At 44.3% G+C, this 20,532-nt stretch overlaps 1 protein-coding gene across 1 annotated transcript in view; it reads left to right on the forward strand.

The window, feature by feature from the left end:
• The window catches only part of LOC134983782 (zinc finger protein 585A-like), a 213,333-nt gene that overhangs the window by 11,171 nt on the left and 181,630 nt on the right, over positions 1-20,532 (forward strand). Inside the window, exons 2-6 of the mRNA XM_063949418.1 lie at positions 15,392-15,583; positions 16,500-16,578; positions 16,698-16,795; positions 16,922-17,270; positions 18,443-19,438. Coding sequence (XP_063805488.1) covers positions 16,545-16,578; positions 16,698-16,795; positions 16,922-17,270; positions 18,443-19,438 — 1,477 coding nt within the window. The 5' untranslated portion in view covers positions 15,392-15,583; positions 16,500-16,544. The remainder of the gene's footprint in view (positions 1-15,391; positions 15,584-16,499; positions 16,579-16,697; positions 16,796-16,921; positions 17,271-18,442; positions 19,439-20,532) is intronic.

Here is a 20,532-nt window from a genome sequence, read left to right on the forward strand (position 1 = left end):
GTGCCTGCCCACCCCGAGGGGATCTCGAGGTGGGAGCTCAGCTGCATCACTTCATCTGCATCTGGGAAAGCTACTGCCAGGATACCTGGGTACAGGACTTCATTTCTCAGGGCTACAAGCTGGAGTTCGACGGCGCTCCTCCTCGACAATTTTTCAAATCAAGCTTACCGGCTTTGGCAGTTACGCGTGTTACGCTGCAACAGGCCATCCTAAAATTAGTCCAATTCCAAGTCAATGTTCCAGTGCCTCTTCAATAACAGGGAAAGGGTCATTACACCAACCTGTTCATGGTACCGAAACCTGATGGTTCGGTAAGACCCATTTTTAATCTGAAATCCTTGAACCCTTACTAAAGGTTTTCGGGTTCAAGATGGAATCCTTGCAAGCAGTGATTGCAGGTCTGGAATAACAGGAGTTCATGGTCTCCCTGGATATCAATGACACCTATCTAGATATCCCAATTTGACCACCTCTCACTTACCTGAGGTGTGCCCTGCTGAATGATCACTACCAGTTCCAGGCGCTACCCTTCGGCCTGTCCACAGCTTCGAGGGTGTTCACAAAGGTGATGGTGGAGATGATGTTCCAACTCCGGGTTCAGGGGGTCAATATTGTCCCTTACTTAGATAAAAGCGAGATCCAGGGAGCTTCTATTGCTCAATATAGGTCACCCTATTCAACTTCTGTCACATCATGGGTGGATCCTCAATTTACAGTCCTACCTAGAGCCAACTCAGCTGCTCCTGGGAATGGTGCTGGATACTGTGGCCCAGAAAGTGTTCCTCCCAGAGGACAAGGCGAGAACACTTCGGGAGATGGTCCGCATGGTTCTCCGGCCTACTCGAATATCCATCCATCTTTGCATAAGATTGTTGGGGAAAATGGTTGCGTCGTACGAGGTGATCTAGTATGGAAGGTTCCATGCCAGAACATTTCAATTGGATCTCCTGAGCAAGTGGGCCGGATCACATCTTCAGATGCGCCGAATAATACGGCTGTCACCTCAGGCCAGGCTTTCCCTCCTGTGTTGGCTGCAGTCCTCCGACCTACTGGAAGGCCAAAGTTTCGGAATTCAGGATTGGATCCTCCTCACAATGGATGCGATTCTGAGAGGATGGGAAGCTGTCACCCAGGGGCTTAGTTCCAGGGCAGGTGGTCAGCCCACGAAGCCCTGCTTCCCATCAACATTCTGGAACTTCAGGCGATCTCCCTCCTGTGGTGACTACAGTCCTCCAACCTACTGGAAGGCCGAAGTTTCGGGATTCAGGATTGGATCCTCCTCATGATGGATGCGATTCTGAGAGGATGGGAAGCTGTCACCCAGGGTGCTCAGTTCCTGGGCAGGTGGTCAGCCCGCGAAGCCCTGCTTCTGATCAACATTCTGGAACTTCAGGCAATCTACAATGCTCTGATTCAGGCATCTCCCCTCCTCTGGGATCGAGCCATTCAGGTGCAGTCGGACAACGCCACGGCCGTGGCGTACATCAACTGACAAGGAGGGACAAAAAGCAGTGCCTGCATGTGAGAGGTGTCAAAGATACTCCTCTGTTCAGAAAAAAATGCAAGAGCACTGTCCGCAATCTTCATTCCAGGAGTTGACAACTGGGAAGCTGACTTCCTGAGGCGTCACGATCTCCACCCGGGAGAGTGGGGGCTTCACCATCAGGTGTTTCAGCAGATCATCGACTGGTGGGCCTGCCCACAAATAGACATAATGGCTTCTCGACTCAACAAGAAGGTTTGTTGGTATTGCTCACGAACCAGGGACCCTCAGGCGAGGGCAGTAGATGCACTGGCGTCACCTTGGCCTTACCAGCTGGTCTTCCTGTTTCCTCCAATTCCATTGCTCCCAAGGGTGCTCAAGCTAATACAGTGTGAGCCTTGAAGATCTATGTCAAGAGGACGGCTCGGATCAGAAAGACTGATTCCTTGTTCGTGCTATATGATGTGCAGAAAAAGGGTTGCCCTGCTTCAAACCAGTCCATTGCTCGTTGGCTTAGACTTACTATCCAACAGGCCTATTTGTCGGCAGCCTTACCTACAAGATCGGTAGGGTCTTCCTGGGCTGCTGCCCGTTGTGTCTCGGCCTTGCAACTATGCCGAGCTTCTACCTGGTCGGGGATAAACACCTTTGTGAAATTCTACAAGTTTGATTCCCTGACCAAAGAGGATAACCAGTTTGGGCAGGTGGTGCTGCAGACGTCTCTGCACATTTCCGCCCGTTCTAGAAGCCTTGGGATGTCCCCATCGTACTAGATTCCCCCAATATCCCTTATGGATGCTAGAGAAAATAGGATTTCTGCAGGGAATAACATCGGGGTGTAGAGTAGGATCTTGATCCGAGGCACCAACATGCTAAAAGCTTTGACTGTTCCCAAGATGGTCAGCCTCCTCTATAACCCACCTCTGCGCACTGGAGCTCAGTTTGTAGTTGGTGACTGCAGCGCAGGACACTAACAGGTAGGGGCTGCTCCAGCAGCCCTGAGAAGAGCTTTTTAAAGAAGAAATAGGCGACTTCAAGGGCTGCAGCAGAGGCCCTCTAGTGCTAGATATCATTCTGACATCTCCTGCTGCAGCTCCATCACCTCCCCCAGCGGGGCTGTATACTCCCGCGTCCCTGGTTGCCGGGTACTTACAGCGGAGGTTCTGGTGCTTCACCCAGGGCACACACACTCACCGCTATTCTCCGGGATCACGTGGCCACATTCAGGGAGGAGGTAAGGTTCCCCCAGGTGGGACCCGCTGAAAATCGTGATCCGGCGTGGCCATTAGGAGGCGGGCAGCGCGCTGGGGTGGACACTGTGTTGGTACAGGGACCCCAATAGACCACCAGGGCAAGGGCACAGGTCAAGTTTCCTCATAAACCAGTTTATTAAGGCCCACAGTACCCGGCTCTGACCTGTAGCCCCTCCCCCAGCCCATGGGCGCCATTTAGAGTAATTGTTCCCGCCCTGGAGCTGCATCTCTCTGTCTCCCTCACTCCCTGTCAGCGTTTGGGCGCCATTACACATGAGCTGCGCTGATTCCGGGACTGCTGGGTGATGCCTTTTCTGTAAAGCCGCCTGCATCATCAGCGATATGCTTTTACAGGACACTTAAGTATTCTACATGTCGTTTAGACAGTGTTAGTTAAGAAAAAGGGCATACTTCAGGGTTATTTAGTACAAGTACCCTGTGACATTCATCCAGTTTTTACTGTGCATTGATATATCTCTTTATATACATAGCCGTACTCAGTAGTAGTATTGCTAGTCCAGTGCAGTTTTATTGTGTGTTATAATTCCTGCATTGTACATATGACTGTGTGTGTGCATATAGCTGCTGTGTGATCTCCACTCTGTGTATCTCACTCATACTGCTATCCATATATTCTGTACCCTGAGGGCTCCGTGCGTCAGGATTATTAGATAATACAGTGCTATCCCTATATTCTGTAACCTGAGGGGGCTCCGTGCGTCAGGATTATTAGATAATACAGTGCTATCCCTATATTCTGTAACCTGAGGGCTCCGTGCGTCAGGATTATTAGATAATATACTGCTATCCCCTATATTCTGTAACCTGAGGGCTCCGTGCGTCAGGATTATTAGATAATATACTGCTATCCCTATATCCTGTAACCTGAGGGCTCCGTGCGTCAGGATTATTAGATAATATACTGCTATCCCTATATTCTGTAACCTGAGGGCTCCGTGCGTCAGGATTATTAGATAATATACTGCTATCCCTATATTCTGTAACCTGAGGGCTCCGTGCGTCAGGATTATTAGATAATATACTGCTATCCCTATATTCTGTAACCTGAGGGGGCTCCGTGCGTCAGGATTATTAGATAATATACTGCTATCCCTATATTCTGTAACCTGAGGGGGCTCCGTGCGTCAGGATTATTAGATAATATACTGCTATCTGTTAGGGTCTCCTGCCCTGTGCTGCCACGTCGTCATGGCAACCGGGAGACAAGTGCTAGTGGAGTAACCTGAGCGCAGCTGATACTCCGGTTCGGGTCTTTTGCTGTGCAGTGGTTATAGGCTCTGTGCACGGCAGGGGATCCGGTGCTGGTTTTTGTGCTCACAGTCTGTGAGGTTTGAGTGGGGCGTGGACAGCACCTGCTTTATAAGGCCTCTTTTCAGAGTAAGCAGATGCTGCTGAATCTTTGTTGGTTAGTCAGTTCATGAAAGTTAGCCAGTACTGTGTAGCTTTGTATTTGTTTGTTGCTTACTGCAAATAGGCCTGGGGATTTGGTATTACACTCTGCCAATCCAGACCTAGCAGTAAGACTGGAGTCAGTCGTTTAGCTTGCTGGAGTTCTGTTACTACTCTGTGAACTTAGCAAGTTTGCGGCTGTATTCTAAGACTTGCCTGTCTAATCCTGTCTCACTGTGCTAGGTGTCAGGGGTCAGTTTAGTGGCAGTAAGCTAAAACCTGTGCACTGCAAGTGAGAAATAGGATTGTGGAGACTCTCCTTGTGTCTATCATTCCATCTCTGACCAAGGAGTTTACTGCCACACCCGTTGGTAACCCTTTAGGGTTTTGCTGTTGCCCTTAGCAACAGCATTTCGGGTTCTCTACGTATTAAAACACAACATCTTGCTTTTTCTATCTGAGCAGTTCTAATACAAGGGAGATACCCAGTTCCTTAGCCTCTGGGCTTCTCTGTTCACTTTGTGTGTATTTTGTTACCCTATCACCTTCTGTGTACGTTATGTCATATTCCCCAGTTTGTCTGTGAGTCCATTTGTTTTGCATAACAGTTCAAACACCAGTACATTCCTGCAGACACTGGAGTGCATAACAGTTCTGACACCAGTACGTTCCTGCAGGCACTGGTGTGCATAACACTATCCCTATATTCTGTAACCTGAGGGCTCCGTGCGTCAGGATTATTAGATAATATAGTGCTATCCCTGTATTCTGTAACCTGAGGGCTCCGTGCGTCTGGATTATTAGGTAATATACTGCTATCCCTATATTCTGTAACCTGAGGGCTCCGTGCATCAGGATTATTAGATACTATACTGCTATCCCTATATTCTGTAACCTGAGGGGGCTCCGTGCGTCAGGATTATTAGATAATATACTGCTATCCCTATATTCTGTAACCTGAGGGCTCCGTGCGTCAGGATTATTAGATAATATAGTGCTATCTCTATATTCTGTAACCTGAGGGGGCTCCGTGCGTCAGGATTATTAGATAATATAGTGCTATCCCTGTATTCTGTAACCTGAGTGCTCCGTGCGTCAGGATTATTAGATAATATACTGCTATCCATATATTCTGTAACCTGAGGGCTCCGTGCGTCAGGATTATTAGATAATATAATGCTATCCCTATATTCTGTAACCTGAGGGCTCCGTGCATCAGGATTATTAGATAATATACTGCTATCCCTATATTCTGTAACCTGAGGGCTCCGTGCGTCAGGATTATTAGATAATATAGTGCTATCCCTGTATTCTGTAACCTGAGGGGGCTCCGTGCGTCAGGATTATTAGGTAATATAGTGCTATCCCTATATTCTGTAACCTGAGGGCTCCGTGCGTCAGGATTATTAGATAATATACTGCTATCCCTATATTCTGTAACCTGAGGGGGCTCCGTGCGTCAGGATTATTAGATAATATACTGCTATCCCTGTATTCTGTAACCTGAGGGCTCCGTGCGTCAGGATTATTAGATAATATAGTGCTATCCCTATATTCTGTAACCTGAGGGCTCCGTGCGTCAGGATTATTAGATAATATACTGCTATCCCTATATTCTGTAACCTGAGGGGGCTCCGTGCGTCAGGATTATTAGATAATATAGTACTATCCCTGTATTCTGTAACCTGAGGGCTCCGTGCGTCAGGATTATTAGGTAATATACTGCTATCCCTATATTCTGTAACCTGAGGGCTCCGTGCGTCAGGATTATTAGATAATATAGTGCTATCCCTATATTCTGTAACCTGAGGGCTCCGTGCGTCAGGATTATTAGATAATATACTGCTATCCCTATATTCTGTAACCTGAGGGCTCCGTGCGTCAGGATTATTTAGATAATATAGTGCTATCCCTGTATTCTGTAACCTGAGGGCTCCGTGCGTCAGGATTATTAGATAATATACTACTATCCCAATATTCTGTAACCTGAGGGCTCCGTGCGTCAGGATTATTAGATAATATACTGCTATCCCTATATTCTGTAACCTGAGGGCTCCGTGCGTCAGGATTATTAGATAATATACTGCTATCCATATATTCTGTAACCTGAGGGCTCCGTGCGTCAGGATTATTAGATAATATACTGCTATCCCTATATTCTGTAACCTGAGGGGGCTCCGTGCGTCAGGATTATTAGATAATATACTGCTATCCCTATATTCTGTAACCTGAGGGCTCCGTGCGTCAGGATTATTAGATAATATACTGCTATCCATATATTCTGTAAACTGAGGGCTCCGTGCGTCAGGATTATTAGATAATATACTGCTATCCCTATATTCTGTAACCTGAGGGCTCCGTGCGTCAGGATTATTAGATAATATACTGCTATCCCTATATTCTGTAACCTGAGGGGGCTCCGTGCGTCAGGATTATTAGATAATATACTGCTATCCCTATATTCTGTAACCTGAGGGCTCCGTGCGTCAGGATTATTAGATAATATACTGCTATCCCTATATTCTGTAACCTGAGGGCTCCGTGCGTCAGGATTATTAGATAATATACTGCTATCCCTATATTCTGTAACCTGAGGGCTCCGTGCGTCAGGATTATTAGATAATATACTGCTATCCCTATATTCTGTAACCTGAGGGCTCCGTGCGTCAGGATTATTAGATAATATACTGCTATACCTGTATTCTGTAACCTGAGGGCTCCGTGCGTCAGGATTATTAGATAATATACTGCTATCCCTATATTCTGTAACCTGAGGGCTCCGTGCGTCAGGATTATTAGATAATATACTGCTATCCCTATATTCTGTAACCTGAGGGCTCCGTGCGTCAGGATTATTAGATAATATACTGCTATCCCTATATTCTGTAACCTGAGGGCTCCGTGCGTCAGGATTATTAGATAATATAGTGCTATCCCTATATTCTGTAACCTGAGGGGGCTCCGTGCGTCAGGATTATTAGATAATATACTGCTATCCCTATATTCTGTAACCTGAGGGCTCCGTGCGTCAGGATTATTAGATAATATACTGCTATCCCTGTATTCTGTAACCTGAGGGCTCCGTGCGTCAGGATTATTAGATAATATACTGCTATCCCTATATTCTGTAACCTGAGGGCTCCGTGCGTCAGGATTATTAGATAATATACTGCTATCCCTGTATTCTGTAACCTGAGGGCTCCGTGCGTCAGGATTATTAGATAATATACTGCTATCCCTATATTCTGTAACCTGAGGGCTCCGTGCGTCAGGATTATTAGATAATATACTGCTATCCCTATATTCTGTAACCTGAGGGCTCCGTGCGTCAGGGTTATTAGATAATATACTACTATCCGTGTATTCTGTAATCTGAGGGCTCCGTGCGTCAGGGTTATTAGATAATATACTGCTATCCCTATATTCTGTAACCTGAGGGCTCCGTGCATCAGGATTATTAGATAATATACTGCTATCCCTATATACTGTAACCTGAGGGCTCCGTGCGTCAGGATTATTAGATAATATAGTGCTATCCCTATATTCTGTAACCTGAGGGGGCTCCGTGCGTCAGGATTATTAGATAATATAGTGCTATCCCTATATTCTGTAACCTGAGGGCTCCGTGCGTCAGGATTATTAGATAATATACTGCTATCCCTATATTCTGTAACCTGAGGGGGCTCCGTGCGTCAGGATTATTAGATAATATAGTGCTATCCCTATATTCTGTAACCTGAGGGCTCCGTGCGTCAGGATTATTAGATAATATAGTGCTATCCCTATATTCTGTAACCTGTGGGCTCCGTGCGTCAGGATTATTAGATAATATACTGCTATCCCTATATTCTGTAACCTGATGGCTCCGTGCGTCAGGATTATTAGATAATATACTGCTATCCATATATTCTGTAACCTGAGGGCTCCGTGCGTCAGGATTATTAGATAATATACTGCTATCCCTATATTCTGTAACCTGAGGGCTCCGTGCGTCAGGATTATTAGATAATATACTGCTATCCCTATATTCTGTAACCTGAGGGGGCTCCGTGCATCAGGATTATTAGATAATATACTGCTATCCCTATATACTGTAACCTGAGGGCTCCGTGCGTCAGGATTATTAGATAATATAGTGCTATCCCTATATTCTGTAACCTGAGGGGGCTCCGTGCGTCAGGATTATTAGATAATATAGTGCTATCCCTATATTCTGTAACCTGAGGGCTCCGTGCGTCAGGATTATTAGATAATATACTGCTATCCCTATATACTGTAACCTGAGGGCTCCGTGCGTCAGGATTATTAGATAATATAGTGCTATCCCTATATTCTGTAACCTGAGGGGGCTCCGTGCGTCAGGATTATTAGATAATATAGTGCTATCCCTATATTCTGTAACCTGAGGGCTCCGTGCGTCAGGATTATTAGATAATATACTGCTATCCCTATATTCTGTAACCTGAGGGGGCTCCGTGCGTCAGGATTATTAGATAATATACTGCTATCCCTATATTCTGTAACCTGAGGGCTCCGTGCGTCAGGATTATTAGATAATATACTGCTATCCCTATATTCTGTAACCTGAGGGGGCTCCGTGCATCAGGATTATTAGATAATATACTGCTATCCCTATATTCTGTAACCTGATGGCTCCGTGCGTCAGGATTATTAGATAATATACTGCTATCCCTATATTCTGTAACCTGAGGGCTCCGTGCGTCAGGATTATTAGATAATATACTGCTATCCATATATTCTGTAACCTGAGGGCTCCGTGCGTCAGGATTATTAGATAATATAATGCTATCCCTATATTCTGTAACCTGAGGGCTCCGTGCGTCAGGATTATTAGATAATATACTGCTATCCCTATATTCTGTAACCTGAGGGCTCCGTGCGTCAGGATTATTAGGTAATATAGTGCTATCCCTATATTCTGTAACCTGTGGGCTCCGTGCGTCAGGATTATTAGATAATATACTGCTATCCCTATATTCTGTAACCTGAGGGGGCTCCGTGCGTCAGGATTATTAGATAATATACTGCTATCCCTGTATTCTGTAACCTGAGGGCTCCGTGCGTCAGGATTATTAGATAATATAGTGCTATCCCTATATTCTGTAACCTGAGGGCTCCGTGCGTCAGGATTATTAGATAATATACTGCTATCCCTATATTCTGTAACCTGAGGGGGCTCCGTGCGTCAGGATTATTAGATAATATAGTACTATCCCTGTATTCTGTAACCTGAGGGCTCCGTGCGTCAGGATTATTAGGTAATATACTGCTATCCCTATATTCTGTAACCTGAGGGCTCCGTGCGTCAGGATTATTAGATAATATAGTGCTATCCCTATATTCTGTAACCTGAGGGCTCCGTGCGTCAGGATTATTAGATAATATACTGCTATCCCTATATTCTGTAACCTGAGGGCTCCGTGCGTCAGGATTATTTAGATAATATAGTGCTGTCCCTATATTCTGTAACCTGAGGGCTCCGTGCGTCAGGATTATTAGATAATATACTGCTATCCCTATATTCTGTAACCTGAGGGCTCCGTGCGTCAGGATTATTAGATAATATACTGCTATCCCTATATTCTGTAACCTGAGGGCTCCGTGCGTCAGGATTATTAGATAATATAGTGCTATCCCTATATTCTGTAACCTGAGGGGGCTCCGTGCGTCAGGATTATTAGATAATATACTGCTATCCCTATATTCTGTAACCTGAGGGCTCCGTGCGTCAGGATTATTAGATAATATACTGCTATCCCTATATTCTGTAACCTGAGGGCTCCGTGCGTCAGGATTATTAGATAATATACTGCTATCCCTATATTCTGTAACCTGAGGGCTCCGTGCGTCAGGATTATTAGATAATATACTGCTATCCCTATATTCTGTAACCTGAGGGCTCCGTGCGTCAGGATTATTAGATAATTTACTGCTATCCCTATATTCTGTAACCTGAGGGCTCCGTGCGTCAGGATTATTAGATAATATACTGCTATCCCTATATTCTGTAACCTGAGGGCTCCGTGCGTCAGGATTATTAGATAATATACTGCTATCCCTGTATTCTGTAACCTGAGGGCTCCGTGCGTCAGGATTATTAGATAATATAGTGCTATCCCTGTATTCTGTAACCTGAGGGGGCTCCGTGCGTCAGGATTATTAGATAATATACTGCTATCCCTATATTCTGTAACCTGAGGGCTCCGTGCGTCAGGATTATTAGATAATATACTGCTATCCATATATTCTGTAACCTGAGGGCTCCGTGCGTCAGGATTATTAGATAATATACTGCTATCCCTATATTCTGTAACCTGAGGGGGCTCCGTGCGTCAGGATTATTAGATAATATACTGCTATCCCTATATTCTGTAACCTGAGGGCTCCGTGCGTCAGGATTATTAGATAATATAGTGCTATCCCTATATCCTGTAACCTGAGGGCTCCGTGCGTCAGGATTATTAGATAATATACTGCTATCTATATATTCTGTAAACTGAGGGCTCCGTGCGTCAGGATTATTAGATAATATACTGCTATCCCTATATTCTGTAACCTGAGGGCTCCGTGCGTCAGGATTATTAGATAATATACTGCTATCCCTATATTCTGTAACCTGAGGGGGCTCCGTGCGTCAGGATTATTAGATAATATACTGCTATCCCTATATTCTGTAACCTGAAGGTTCCGTGCGTCAGGATTATTAGATAATATACTGCTATCCCTATATTCTGTAACCTGAGGGCTCCGTGCGTCAGGATTATTAGATAATATACTGCTATCCCTATATTCTGTAACCTGAGGGCTCCGTGCGTCAGGATTATTAGATAATATACTGCTATCCCTATATTCTGTAACCTGAGGGCTCCGTGCGTCAGGATTATTAGATAATATACTGCTATACCTGTATTCTGTAACCTGAGGGCTCCGTGCGTCAGGATTATTAGATAATATACTGCTATCCCTATATTCTGTAACCTGAGGGCTCCGTGCGTCAGGATTATTAGATAATATACTGCTATCCCTATATTCTGTAACCTGAGGGCTCCGTGCGTCAGGATTATTAGATAATATAGTGCTATCCCTATATTCTGTAACCTGAGGGGGCTCCGTGCGTCAGGATTATTAGATAATATACTGCTATCCCTATATTCTGTAACCTGAGGGCTCCGTGCGTCAGGATTATTAGATAATATACTGCTATCCCTATATTCTGTAACCTGAGGGCTCCGTGCGTCAGGATTATTAGATAATATACTGCTATCCATATATTCTGTAACCTGAGGGCTCCGTGCGTCAGGATTATTAGATAATATACTGCTATCCCTATATTCTGTAACCTGAGGGCTCCGTGCGTCAGGATTATTAGATAATATACTGCTATCCCTATATTCTGTAACCTGAGGGGGCTCCGTGCGTCAGGATTATTAGATAATATACTGCTATCCCTATATTCTGTAACCTGAGGGCTCCGTGCGTCAGGATTATTAGATAATATAGTGCTATCCCTATATTCTGTAACCTGAGGGGGCTCCGTGCGTCAGGATTATTAGATAATATAGTGCTATCCCTATATTCTGTAACCTGAGGGCTCCGTGCGTCAGGATTATTAGATAATATACTGCTATCCCTATATTCTGTAACCTGAGGGGGCTCCGTGCGTCAGGATTATTAGATAATATAGTGCTATCCCTATATTCTGTAACCTGAGGGCTCCGTGCGTCAGGATTATTAGATAATATACTGCTATCCCTATATTCTGTAACCTGAGGGCTCCGTGCGTCAGGATTATTAGATAATATACTGCTATCCCTATATTCTGTAACCTGAGGGCTCCGTGCGTCAGGATTATTAGATAATATACTGCTATCCCTATATTCTGTAACCTAAGGGCTCCGTGCGTCAGGATTATTAGATAATATACTGCTATCCCTATATTCTGTAACCTGAGGGCTCCGTGCATCAGGATTATTAGATAATATACTGCTATCCCTATATTCTGTAACCTGAGGGCTCCGTGCGTCAGGATTATTAGATAATATACTGCTATCCCTATATTCTGTAACCTGAGGGCTCCGTGCGTCAGGATTATTAGATAATATACTGCTATCCCTATATTCTGTAACCTGAGGGCTCCGTGCGTCAGGATTATTAGATAATATACTGCTATCCCTATATTCTGTACCCTGAGGGCTCCGTGCGTCAGGATTATTAGATAATATACTGCTATCCCTATATTCTGTAACCTGAGGGCTCCGTGCGTCAGGATTATTAGATAATATACTGCTATCCCTATATTCTGTAACCTGAGCGCTCCGTGCGTCAGGATTATTAGATAATATAGTGCTATCCCTATATTCTGTAACCTGAGGGCTCCGTGCGTCAGGATTATTAGATAATATACTGCTATCCCTATATTCTGTAACCTGAGGGCTCCGTGCATCAGGATTATTAGATAATATACTGCTATCCCTATATTCTGTAACCTGAGGGCTCCGTGCGTCAGGATTATTAGATAATATAGTGCTATCTCTATATTCTGTAACCTGAGGGCTCCGTGCGTCAGGGTTATTAGATAATATACTGCTATCCCTATATTCTGTAACCTGAGGGCTCCGTGCGTCAGGATTATTAGATAATATACTGCTATCCCTGTATTCTGTAACCTGAGGGCTCCGTGCGTCAGGATTATTAGATAATATACTACTATCCCAATATTCTGTAACCTGAGGGCTCCGTGCGTCAGGATTATTAGATAATATACTGCTATCCCTATATTCTGTAACCTGAGGGCTCCGTGCGTCAGGATTATTAGATAATATACTGCTATCCCTATATTCTGTAACCTGAGGGCTCCGTGCGTCAGGATTATTAGATAATATACTGCTATCCCTATATTCTGTAACCTGAGGGCTCCGTGCGTCAGGATTATTAGATAATATAGTGCTATCCCTATATTCTGTAACCTGAGGGCTCCGTGCGTCAGGATTATTAGATAATATAGTGCTATCCCTATATTCTGTAACCTGAGGGCTCCGTGCGTCAGGATTATTAGATAATATAGTGCTATCCCTATATTCTGTAACCTGAGGGGGCTCCGTGCGTCAGGATTATTATATAATATAGGTATTTCACAGGATATACGTATTCTGTATTTTTCTTTGTGTTTTTCAGTAACATTTTACCTCAGAAATCCTCCGTTTGTGCTGTCACACTGTACGGGGGGGTTTGAGTTAGGTGTTCTATCTCCTGACATTGTACTACGTCGCCCGTGGTTTACGCTTTCATATAATGTCAGCTACATGGGAAGATGGGTCTGGGACTGATTCCGCTGTGCACGGTTATGACGTCCCAGATGCATTAGAGGATAACATGGCTGCGGAACTGGTTAACAAAACTGAGCTCCAGTGCACGGAGGCGGGGTTATAGAGGAGGCGGGGTTATAGAGGAGGCGGCGCTGAGCATCTTGGGAACAGTCAAAACTTTTAGCCTGTTGGTGCCTCGGATCAGGATCCTACTCTACACCTCGATGTTATTCCCTGTGGAATCCAGTGTACCTTGCAGAAAGAGATTTAACAAAGGTAAGTTCTTACCATAAATCTCCTTTTTAATTACCTACCGGTAAATCCTTTTCTCGTAGTCCATAAGGGATATTGGGCGCCCGCCTCAGTGCGGTGACTTTTCTGCAGGTTCTCTTTTGTACGGTTACCTGTTCAGCTGTTACTGTTTGTTACCAGCCATTGCTGGTTGCTTTATGTTGTGGTGTGCTGGTGTAAATCTCACCACTCATTGTTGTGATCTTCCTTCTCTCAAGTATGTCCTTTCTTCTTCGGGCACTGTTTTCCCTATAACTGCCTGTGGGATGGGGCATAGAGGGTTGGAGCCAGCACAGCCAGTTTAAAGAAATTTAAAGTGCACCGGCTCCTTTGGACCCTGTCTATACCCCATCGTACTAGATTCTCCCAATATCCCTTATGGACTACAAGAAAAGGATTTACCGGTAGGTCATTAAAATCCATTTTTTTTGCAGGGGAAGCAGCCTGAGGTGTAATTTTATTATTACTATAAAGGGAAAGCAGAATGGGGTGTTCTGTTGTTATTAGTGTTATACAGGAGAAGCAGGTTTTTGTGTACGGTTGTTATTATTATACAGGAACAGCAGCTTGTGGTGTCCTGTTATTATTATTATACATCGGGAGTGGTGGGGATGTCCTACAATACAAGAGGAATGGTCTGAGGTGTCCTGCTTTTACAGACATCTGTTATTATTTTTATACTGGGGTGCAGCCTTTAGTGTTGTTGTTGTTGTTGTTGTTATTATTATTACTAATATTAATTTTATTATATGTAATTGTGGGGATTGAAAATATTGCTCAAATTCTAGTATATATTAAAGCAGAGACCATAATACCCCTGGCATGTGTAACAGATGATAATAGGAGCATTATGAAGCAAATGTGACATCACTTATATCTATAGTAATAATACAGGGACATGACTGGGGAGGTGAGGGGATCCGGAAATGTAACAGTGACATCACTTATATCTATAGTCATAGTAAACGGACATGACTGGGGAGGAGAGGGGGTCTAGGAGTGTCACTGTGACATCACTTAAATCTATGGTAAAAATACAATGACAAACTGTGGAGGTGAGGGGACCTGGGAGTGTCACAGTGACACCACTTATATATCTATAGTAATAATACAGGAACATGACTGGGGAGGTGAGGGGATCTGGGAGTGTCACAATGACACCACCTATATCTATGGTAATAATACAGGGACATGACTGGGGAGGTAAGGGGGTCTGGGAGTGTCACTGTGACATCACTTATATCTATAGTAATAATACAGATACATAACTGGGGAGGTGAGGGGATCTGGGAGCTACACAGTGACATCACTTATATCTAAAGCAATAATAAAGGGGCATGACTGGAGGTGAGGGGATCTGGGAGCGTCACAGTGACATCACTTATATTTCTATTAATAATACAGGGACGTATTAATAATACTGGGGACGTGAGGGGATCTGGGAGCATCATAGTGATGTCATTTATATCTATAATAATAATACAGGGACATGACTGGGGAGGTGCGGGGATCTGGGAGAGTCACAGTGACATCTGTTATATCTGTAGTAATAATACAGGGACATGACTGGGGAGGTTTGGGGATTTGGGAGTATTTACAGTGATATTGATGTCTCACTAATTTCGCAGGATTACACAGTAGTAAGGAAGACATCCGGTGAGTGTGAGACACCCAGCAGCCGTCCCCGTGTGTCAGGAGGACTGAGCAGGACCCAGAGCCCCATCACGTTGCCACCACCTCACTGACTGATACATGAGAGGCACAGTGACCAGAAGATCCTGGAATTCATCAACAAGATCATTCAGCTGCTGACTGGAGAGGTGACTGCTGGGAATGTGGCATTATACAGTAACACCAGGGGGCGTGTCTGGGTGATGGCTGGAGAGGTGACTGCTGGAAATGGGACATTATACAGTAACACCAGGGGCTGTGTCTGGGTGATGACTGGAGAGGTGACTGCTGGGAATGGGACATTATATACAGTAACACCAGGGGATGTGTCTGGGTGATGACTGGAGAGGTGACTGCTGGGAATGGGGCATTATACAGTAACACCAGGGGATGTGTCTGGGTGATGACTGGAGAGGTGACTGCTGGGAATGGGACATTATATAGTAACACCAGGGGATGTGTCTGGGTGATGACTGGAGAGGTGACTGCTGGGAATGGGGCATTATACAGTAACACCAGGGGATGTGTCTGGCTGATGACTGGAGAGGTGACTGCTGGGAATGGGGCATTATACAGTAACACCAGGGGATGTGTCTGGGTGATGACTGGAGAGGTGACTGCTGGGAATGGGACATTATATAGTAACACCAGGGGATGTGTCTGGGTGATGACTGGAGAGGTGACTGCTGGGAATGGGGCATTATACAGTAACACCAGGGGACGTGTCTGGGTGATGACTGGAGAGGTGACAGCTGGAAATGGGGCATTATACAGTAACACCGGGGAATGCGTCTGGGTGATGACTGGAGAGGTGACTGCTGGGAATGGGACATTATACAGTAACATCGGGGAATGTGTCTGGGTGCTGACTGGAGAGGTGACTGCTGGGAATGGGGCATTATACAGTAACACCAGGGAATGTGTCTGGGTAACGACTGGAGAGGTGTCTTCTGGGAATGGGACATTATAAAGTAACCAGGGGATGTGTCTAGGTGATGACTGTATCACTGTGTGTGTCAGGTTCCTATAAGGTGTCAGGATGTCACTGTCTATGTCTCCATGCAGGAGGGGGAGTATATAGAGGAACACAGGGGTCTGTACAAGGACGTGATGATGGAGAATCACCGGCCCCTCACATCACTGGGTAAGAGGAGACTGTCATGTATTGTACAGGGGAGAGCAGGTATGGGGACCCCTTTTATACAAACATCATCTGATAATCACATATATACACTGTACTCAGTCTTTGTGTGTCTCCTACAGATGGGCTCAGTAACAGAGATACCCCAGAGAGATGTCCCCGTGCTCTGTATTCCCAGGATTGTACAGAGGAGAATCACAGGACCCCACAGGAGGATCGGGTAGGTGGAATTTAGGGTCTCGACAATATACTAAAGTGACTGTCACTGTATTATCTGTAGAGAAGCTGTGTGTCTTATACACTGATATTATACTGTTTCACCTCAGTTTAATCTGACTGTATACAGGTAGAACGTCTGTCTAATATTAAAACAGAAGATATAGAGGAAGAAGAAGACACGTATGTGACTGCTATAAAGGCAGAAGATATAGAGGGAGAACAAGACACGTATGTGACTGATATAAAGGCAGAAGATGTAGAGGGAGAAGAAGAGACGTATGTGACTGATATAAAGGCAGAAGATATAGAAGGAGAAGAGATGTATGTGACTGATATAACGGCAGAAGATATAGAGGGAGAAGATGGGACGTATTTGACTGATATAAAGGCAGAAGATACAGAGGGAGAAGAAGAGACGTATGTGAGGGGTGATCAGCAGTGTAAGGAGGAGGAGATCCCTACAGATATCGGCACAGGTGAGTAGTAAACATTTATTACAGAAAAAAGTCACATATTCTCCTTTCTCAGTCACTACAGCAATCTCTTAGCCTACACCCTCCTCTGTCAGTACAAACTAATGAGGAATATGTATTTTTACAGTGGTGGAGTCAGGAACCATTAGCCCCTATTATACTCTTGCTCTCCCCCTCACATCATGTCACTGTGTGTTACCAGCCCAGAGATCTGACCAGTCTCCTCCCCACACTCTATGGTGTATCTCATTAATCAGGAGCCATCAGCCCCTATTATACTCCTGCTCTCCCCCTCACATCATGTCACTGTGTGTTTCCAGCCCAGAGATCTGACCAGTCTCCTCCTCACACTCTCTGGTGTATCTCATATATCAGGAGACATCAGCCCCTATTATACTCCTGCTCTTCTCCTCACATCATGTCACTGTGTTACCAGCCCAGATATCTGACCAGTCTCCTCCCCACACTCTCTGGTGGATCTCATACATCAGGAACCATCAGCCCCTATTATACTCCTGCTCTCCCCCTCACATCATATCACTGTGTGTTACAGGACGATAGTATAAGGTATATAGTTACGGGAAGAGAAGCATCACATAAATGTCCTGTAAGTCAGAGCAGTATGGACAGTAGATCAATGTTTCCATCAGTAGTTACTGGAGAAGCATCTCCGAGTATTCTCAGACAGCGGGTGTGCCAGGAAAGCAGTGAGATGGTGGTAGAGGTGGGAAAGATGATATATTGTGTAGAGAGAGTCACCTCACATGTTCCATGTATCAGGCTAGGAGTATACAGTGGCCGAATAGCTGAGACTGAGGCAGGATGTTCCAAGGGACTGGTCCCTACATCAGGAAGTCTTCCAGCTACTGATAGAAAGATTTGGGCTTCTTCAGGTAGACATTATGGCAGCAGCTCATGTCACCTGTAGTAATCCCATGTGATCTCTCTGTGTTAGTTATACTCCAATCCAATCATCCTGGTTTTAATAAAATAAATAAACATAAAAGCAATGCTTACATGTAATAATGTCACTTATAGAATGATATATTGTACCATGTGACACCATGGGTCTCGTCTACTCATTTTATAGTAATTTGCTATTTTTAATTATAATCTTTACAAGATTAAAATTGTTACAGGAAAATGTATATTTCCATAATGTATTTTATTTCCAGCAGACGGACACACAAGCAGGAATATCTCAGAAGGACATCTAATGTTATCCCCGGATTGTGACATAAAAGATAATGACAGTAGACAGGATTCTTCAGGAGATAATCCCATTACACCAGTTATACATCCAGCTTTATCAGCTGATCCCTCTGATCCTGGGAAATGTTCTCCTGATCACTCTGATATTGGTGCATCTGTTACAGCTCTGAGAGTAGATACAGTGTTTCCCTGTTCTATAGATGCCAAATGTTTTACACAGAACACAAAGCCTATTAACCAACACACAGGTAAGGCAGGTGAGAGGCCACTGATATGTTCTGAGTGTGGGAAATGTTTTACATACAAAGCAGCTTTTGTTACACATCAGAAAACTCACACAGGTGAGAAACCATTTCCATGCTCTGAGTGTGGGAAATGTTTTACATACAAATCAGCTTTTGTTACACATCAGAGATATCACACAGGTGATAGGCCATTTCCGTGTTCTGAGTGTGGAAAATGTTTTATACAAAAATCACGTCTTGTTATACACGAGAGAAGTCACACTGGTGAAAAACCATTTACATGTTCTGAGTGTGGAAAATGTTTTATTCGAAAATCAACTCTTGTTATACATGAGAGAAGTCACAATGGTGAGAAACCATTTCCATGTTCTGAGTGTGAGAAATGTTTTATATATAAGTCACAACTTGTTAGACATGAGAGATATCACACAGGTGAGAAACCATTTCCATGTTCTGAGTGTGGAAAATGTTTTATTCAAAGCTCAGCTCTTTTTATACATAAGAAAAGTCACACAGGTGAGAAACCATTTCCATGTTCTGAGTGTGGGAAATGTTTTATACATAAGTCACAACTTGTTACACATCAGAGGAGAAGTCACATAGGTGAAAAACCATTTCCATGTTCTGAGTGTGGAAAACGTTTTATACATAAGTCACATCTTATTACACATCAGAGAAGTCACACAGGTGAAAAACCATTTCCATGTTCTGAGTGTGGGAAATGTTTTGTAAACAAATCAGCTCTTGTTAGACATGAGAGAAATCACACAGGTGAGAAACCATTTCAATGTTCTGAGTGTGGTAAATGTTTTGTACAGAAATCAGATCTTGTTACACATGAGAGACGTCACACAGGTGAGAAACCATTTCTATGTTCTGAGTGTGGGAAATGTTTTGCACACAAATCACATCTCGTTAGACATGAGAAAAGTCACATGTTCTGAGTTTGAGAAGTAAATCAGCTGTTTCACACAATAGACATCACACAGGTGAGGAACCGTTATTATCTCATCATCACCATTGCCATGCAATGTTCCTCAAGGTCCTGTCCTATCTCCTATGCTTTTTGCAATATACCTGCTGCCACTAGGTGAATCAATCAGATGTCATGCCCTGGTCTACCACTGCTGTGCCGATTACCTATTTTTTGCTCTGTGTACTCGGAACCCAATACCAATCCTAAGTGGCTGTCTAGCTGAGCTCCAGGTGTGGGTGATACCAGTTGGCTGTGACTAAGTTGTGGTGAAACATCCTTATGATAGAGACTCACCTACAAAGGGCAAGGCTACTGCGTTACCAACCAATATGGGGGAAGCTTTCTGTCTGACCTCTCATTACACAACGTATCCTGATCCCGGCTCTATGTGACCTCTCACATCTATCACTTGTGTCACATTACATCTTATACCTGTAGTTTTATGTTTCTGTTTCCCTGTTACCTGTTCTGTAAGATCACCTGCTCTCATTGTGTGAGGGGGAGGGGGGGGGTTCACTTTCTAGCATGAGTGGTAGTTTCTGGAATTGGATCGCCCAGAGGAGTGTGGGAGTACCAGCCTGGAGGTGACAGGGGTTAGTTCCTATTACCTAATGATAGGGATACGGTCTGACTGTCACATTCCTGGTACACACCGCCGCTCTGCCTAATAATGATTGCCACTTTACATATGTGCAGCTGTGCCAGTGTCACCCCAAGCCTGTATCACACAGGCTGTCACATAAGCCCCTATATCTGTTGTAGATGCAGTAATCAGCCTTTGGCACAATTATATATATATATATATATATATATATATATATATATATACACA

The sequence above is a fragment of the Pseudophryne corroboree genome (assembly GCF_028390025.1).
Source record: "Pseudophryne corroboree isolate aPseCor3 chromosome 3 unlocalized genomic scaffold, aPseCor3.hap2 SUPER_3_unloc_24, whole genome shotgun sequence".
NCBI classification, from domain to species: Eukaryota; Metazoa; Chordata; class Amphibia; order Anura; family Myobatrachidae; genus Pseudophryne; species Pseudophryne corroboree.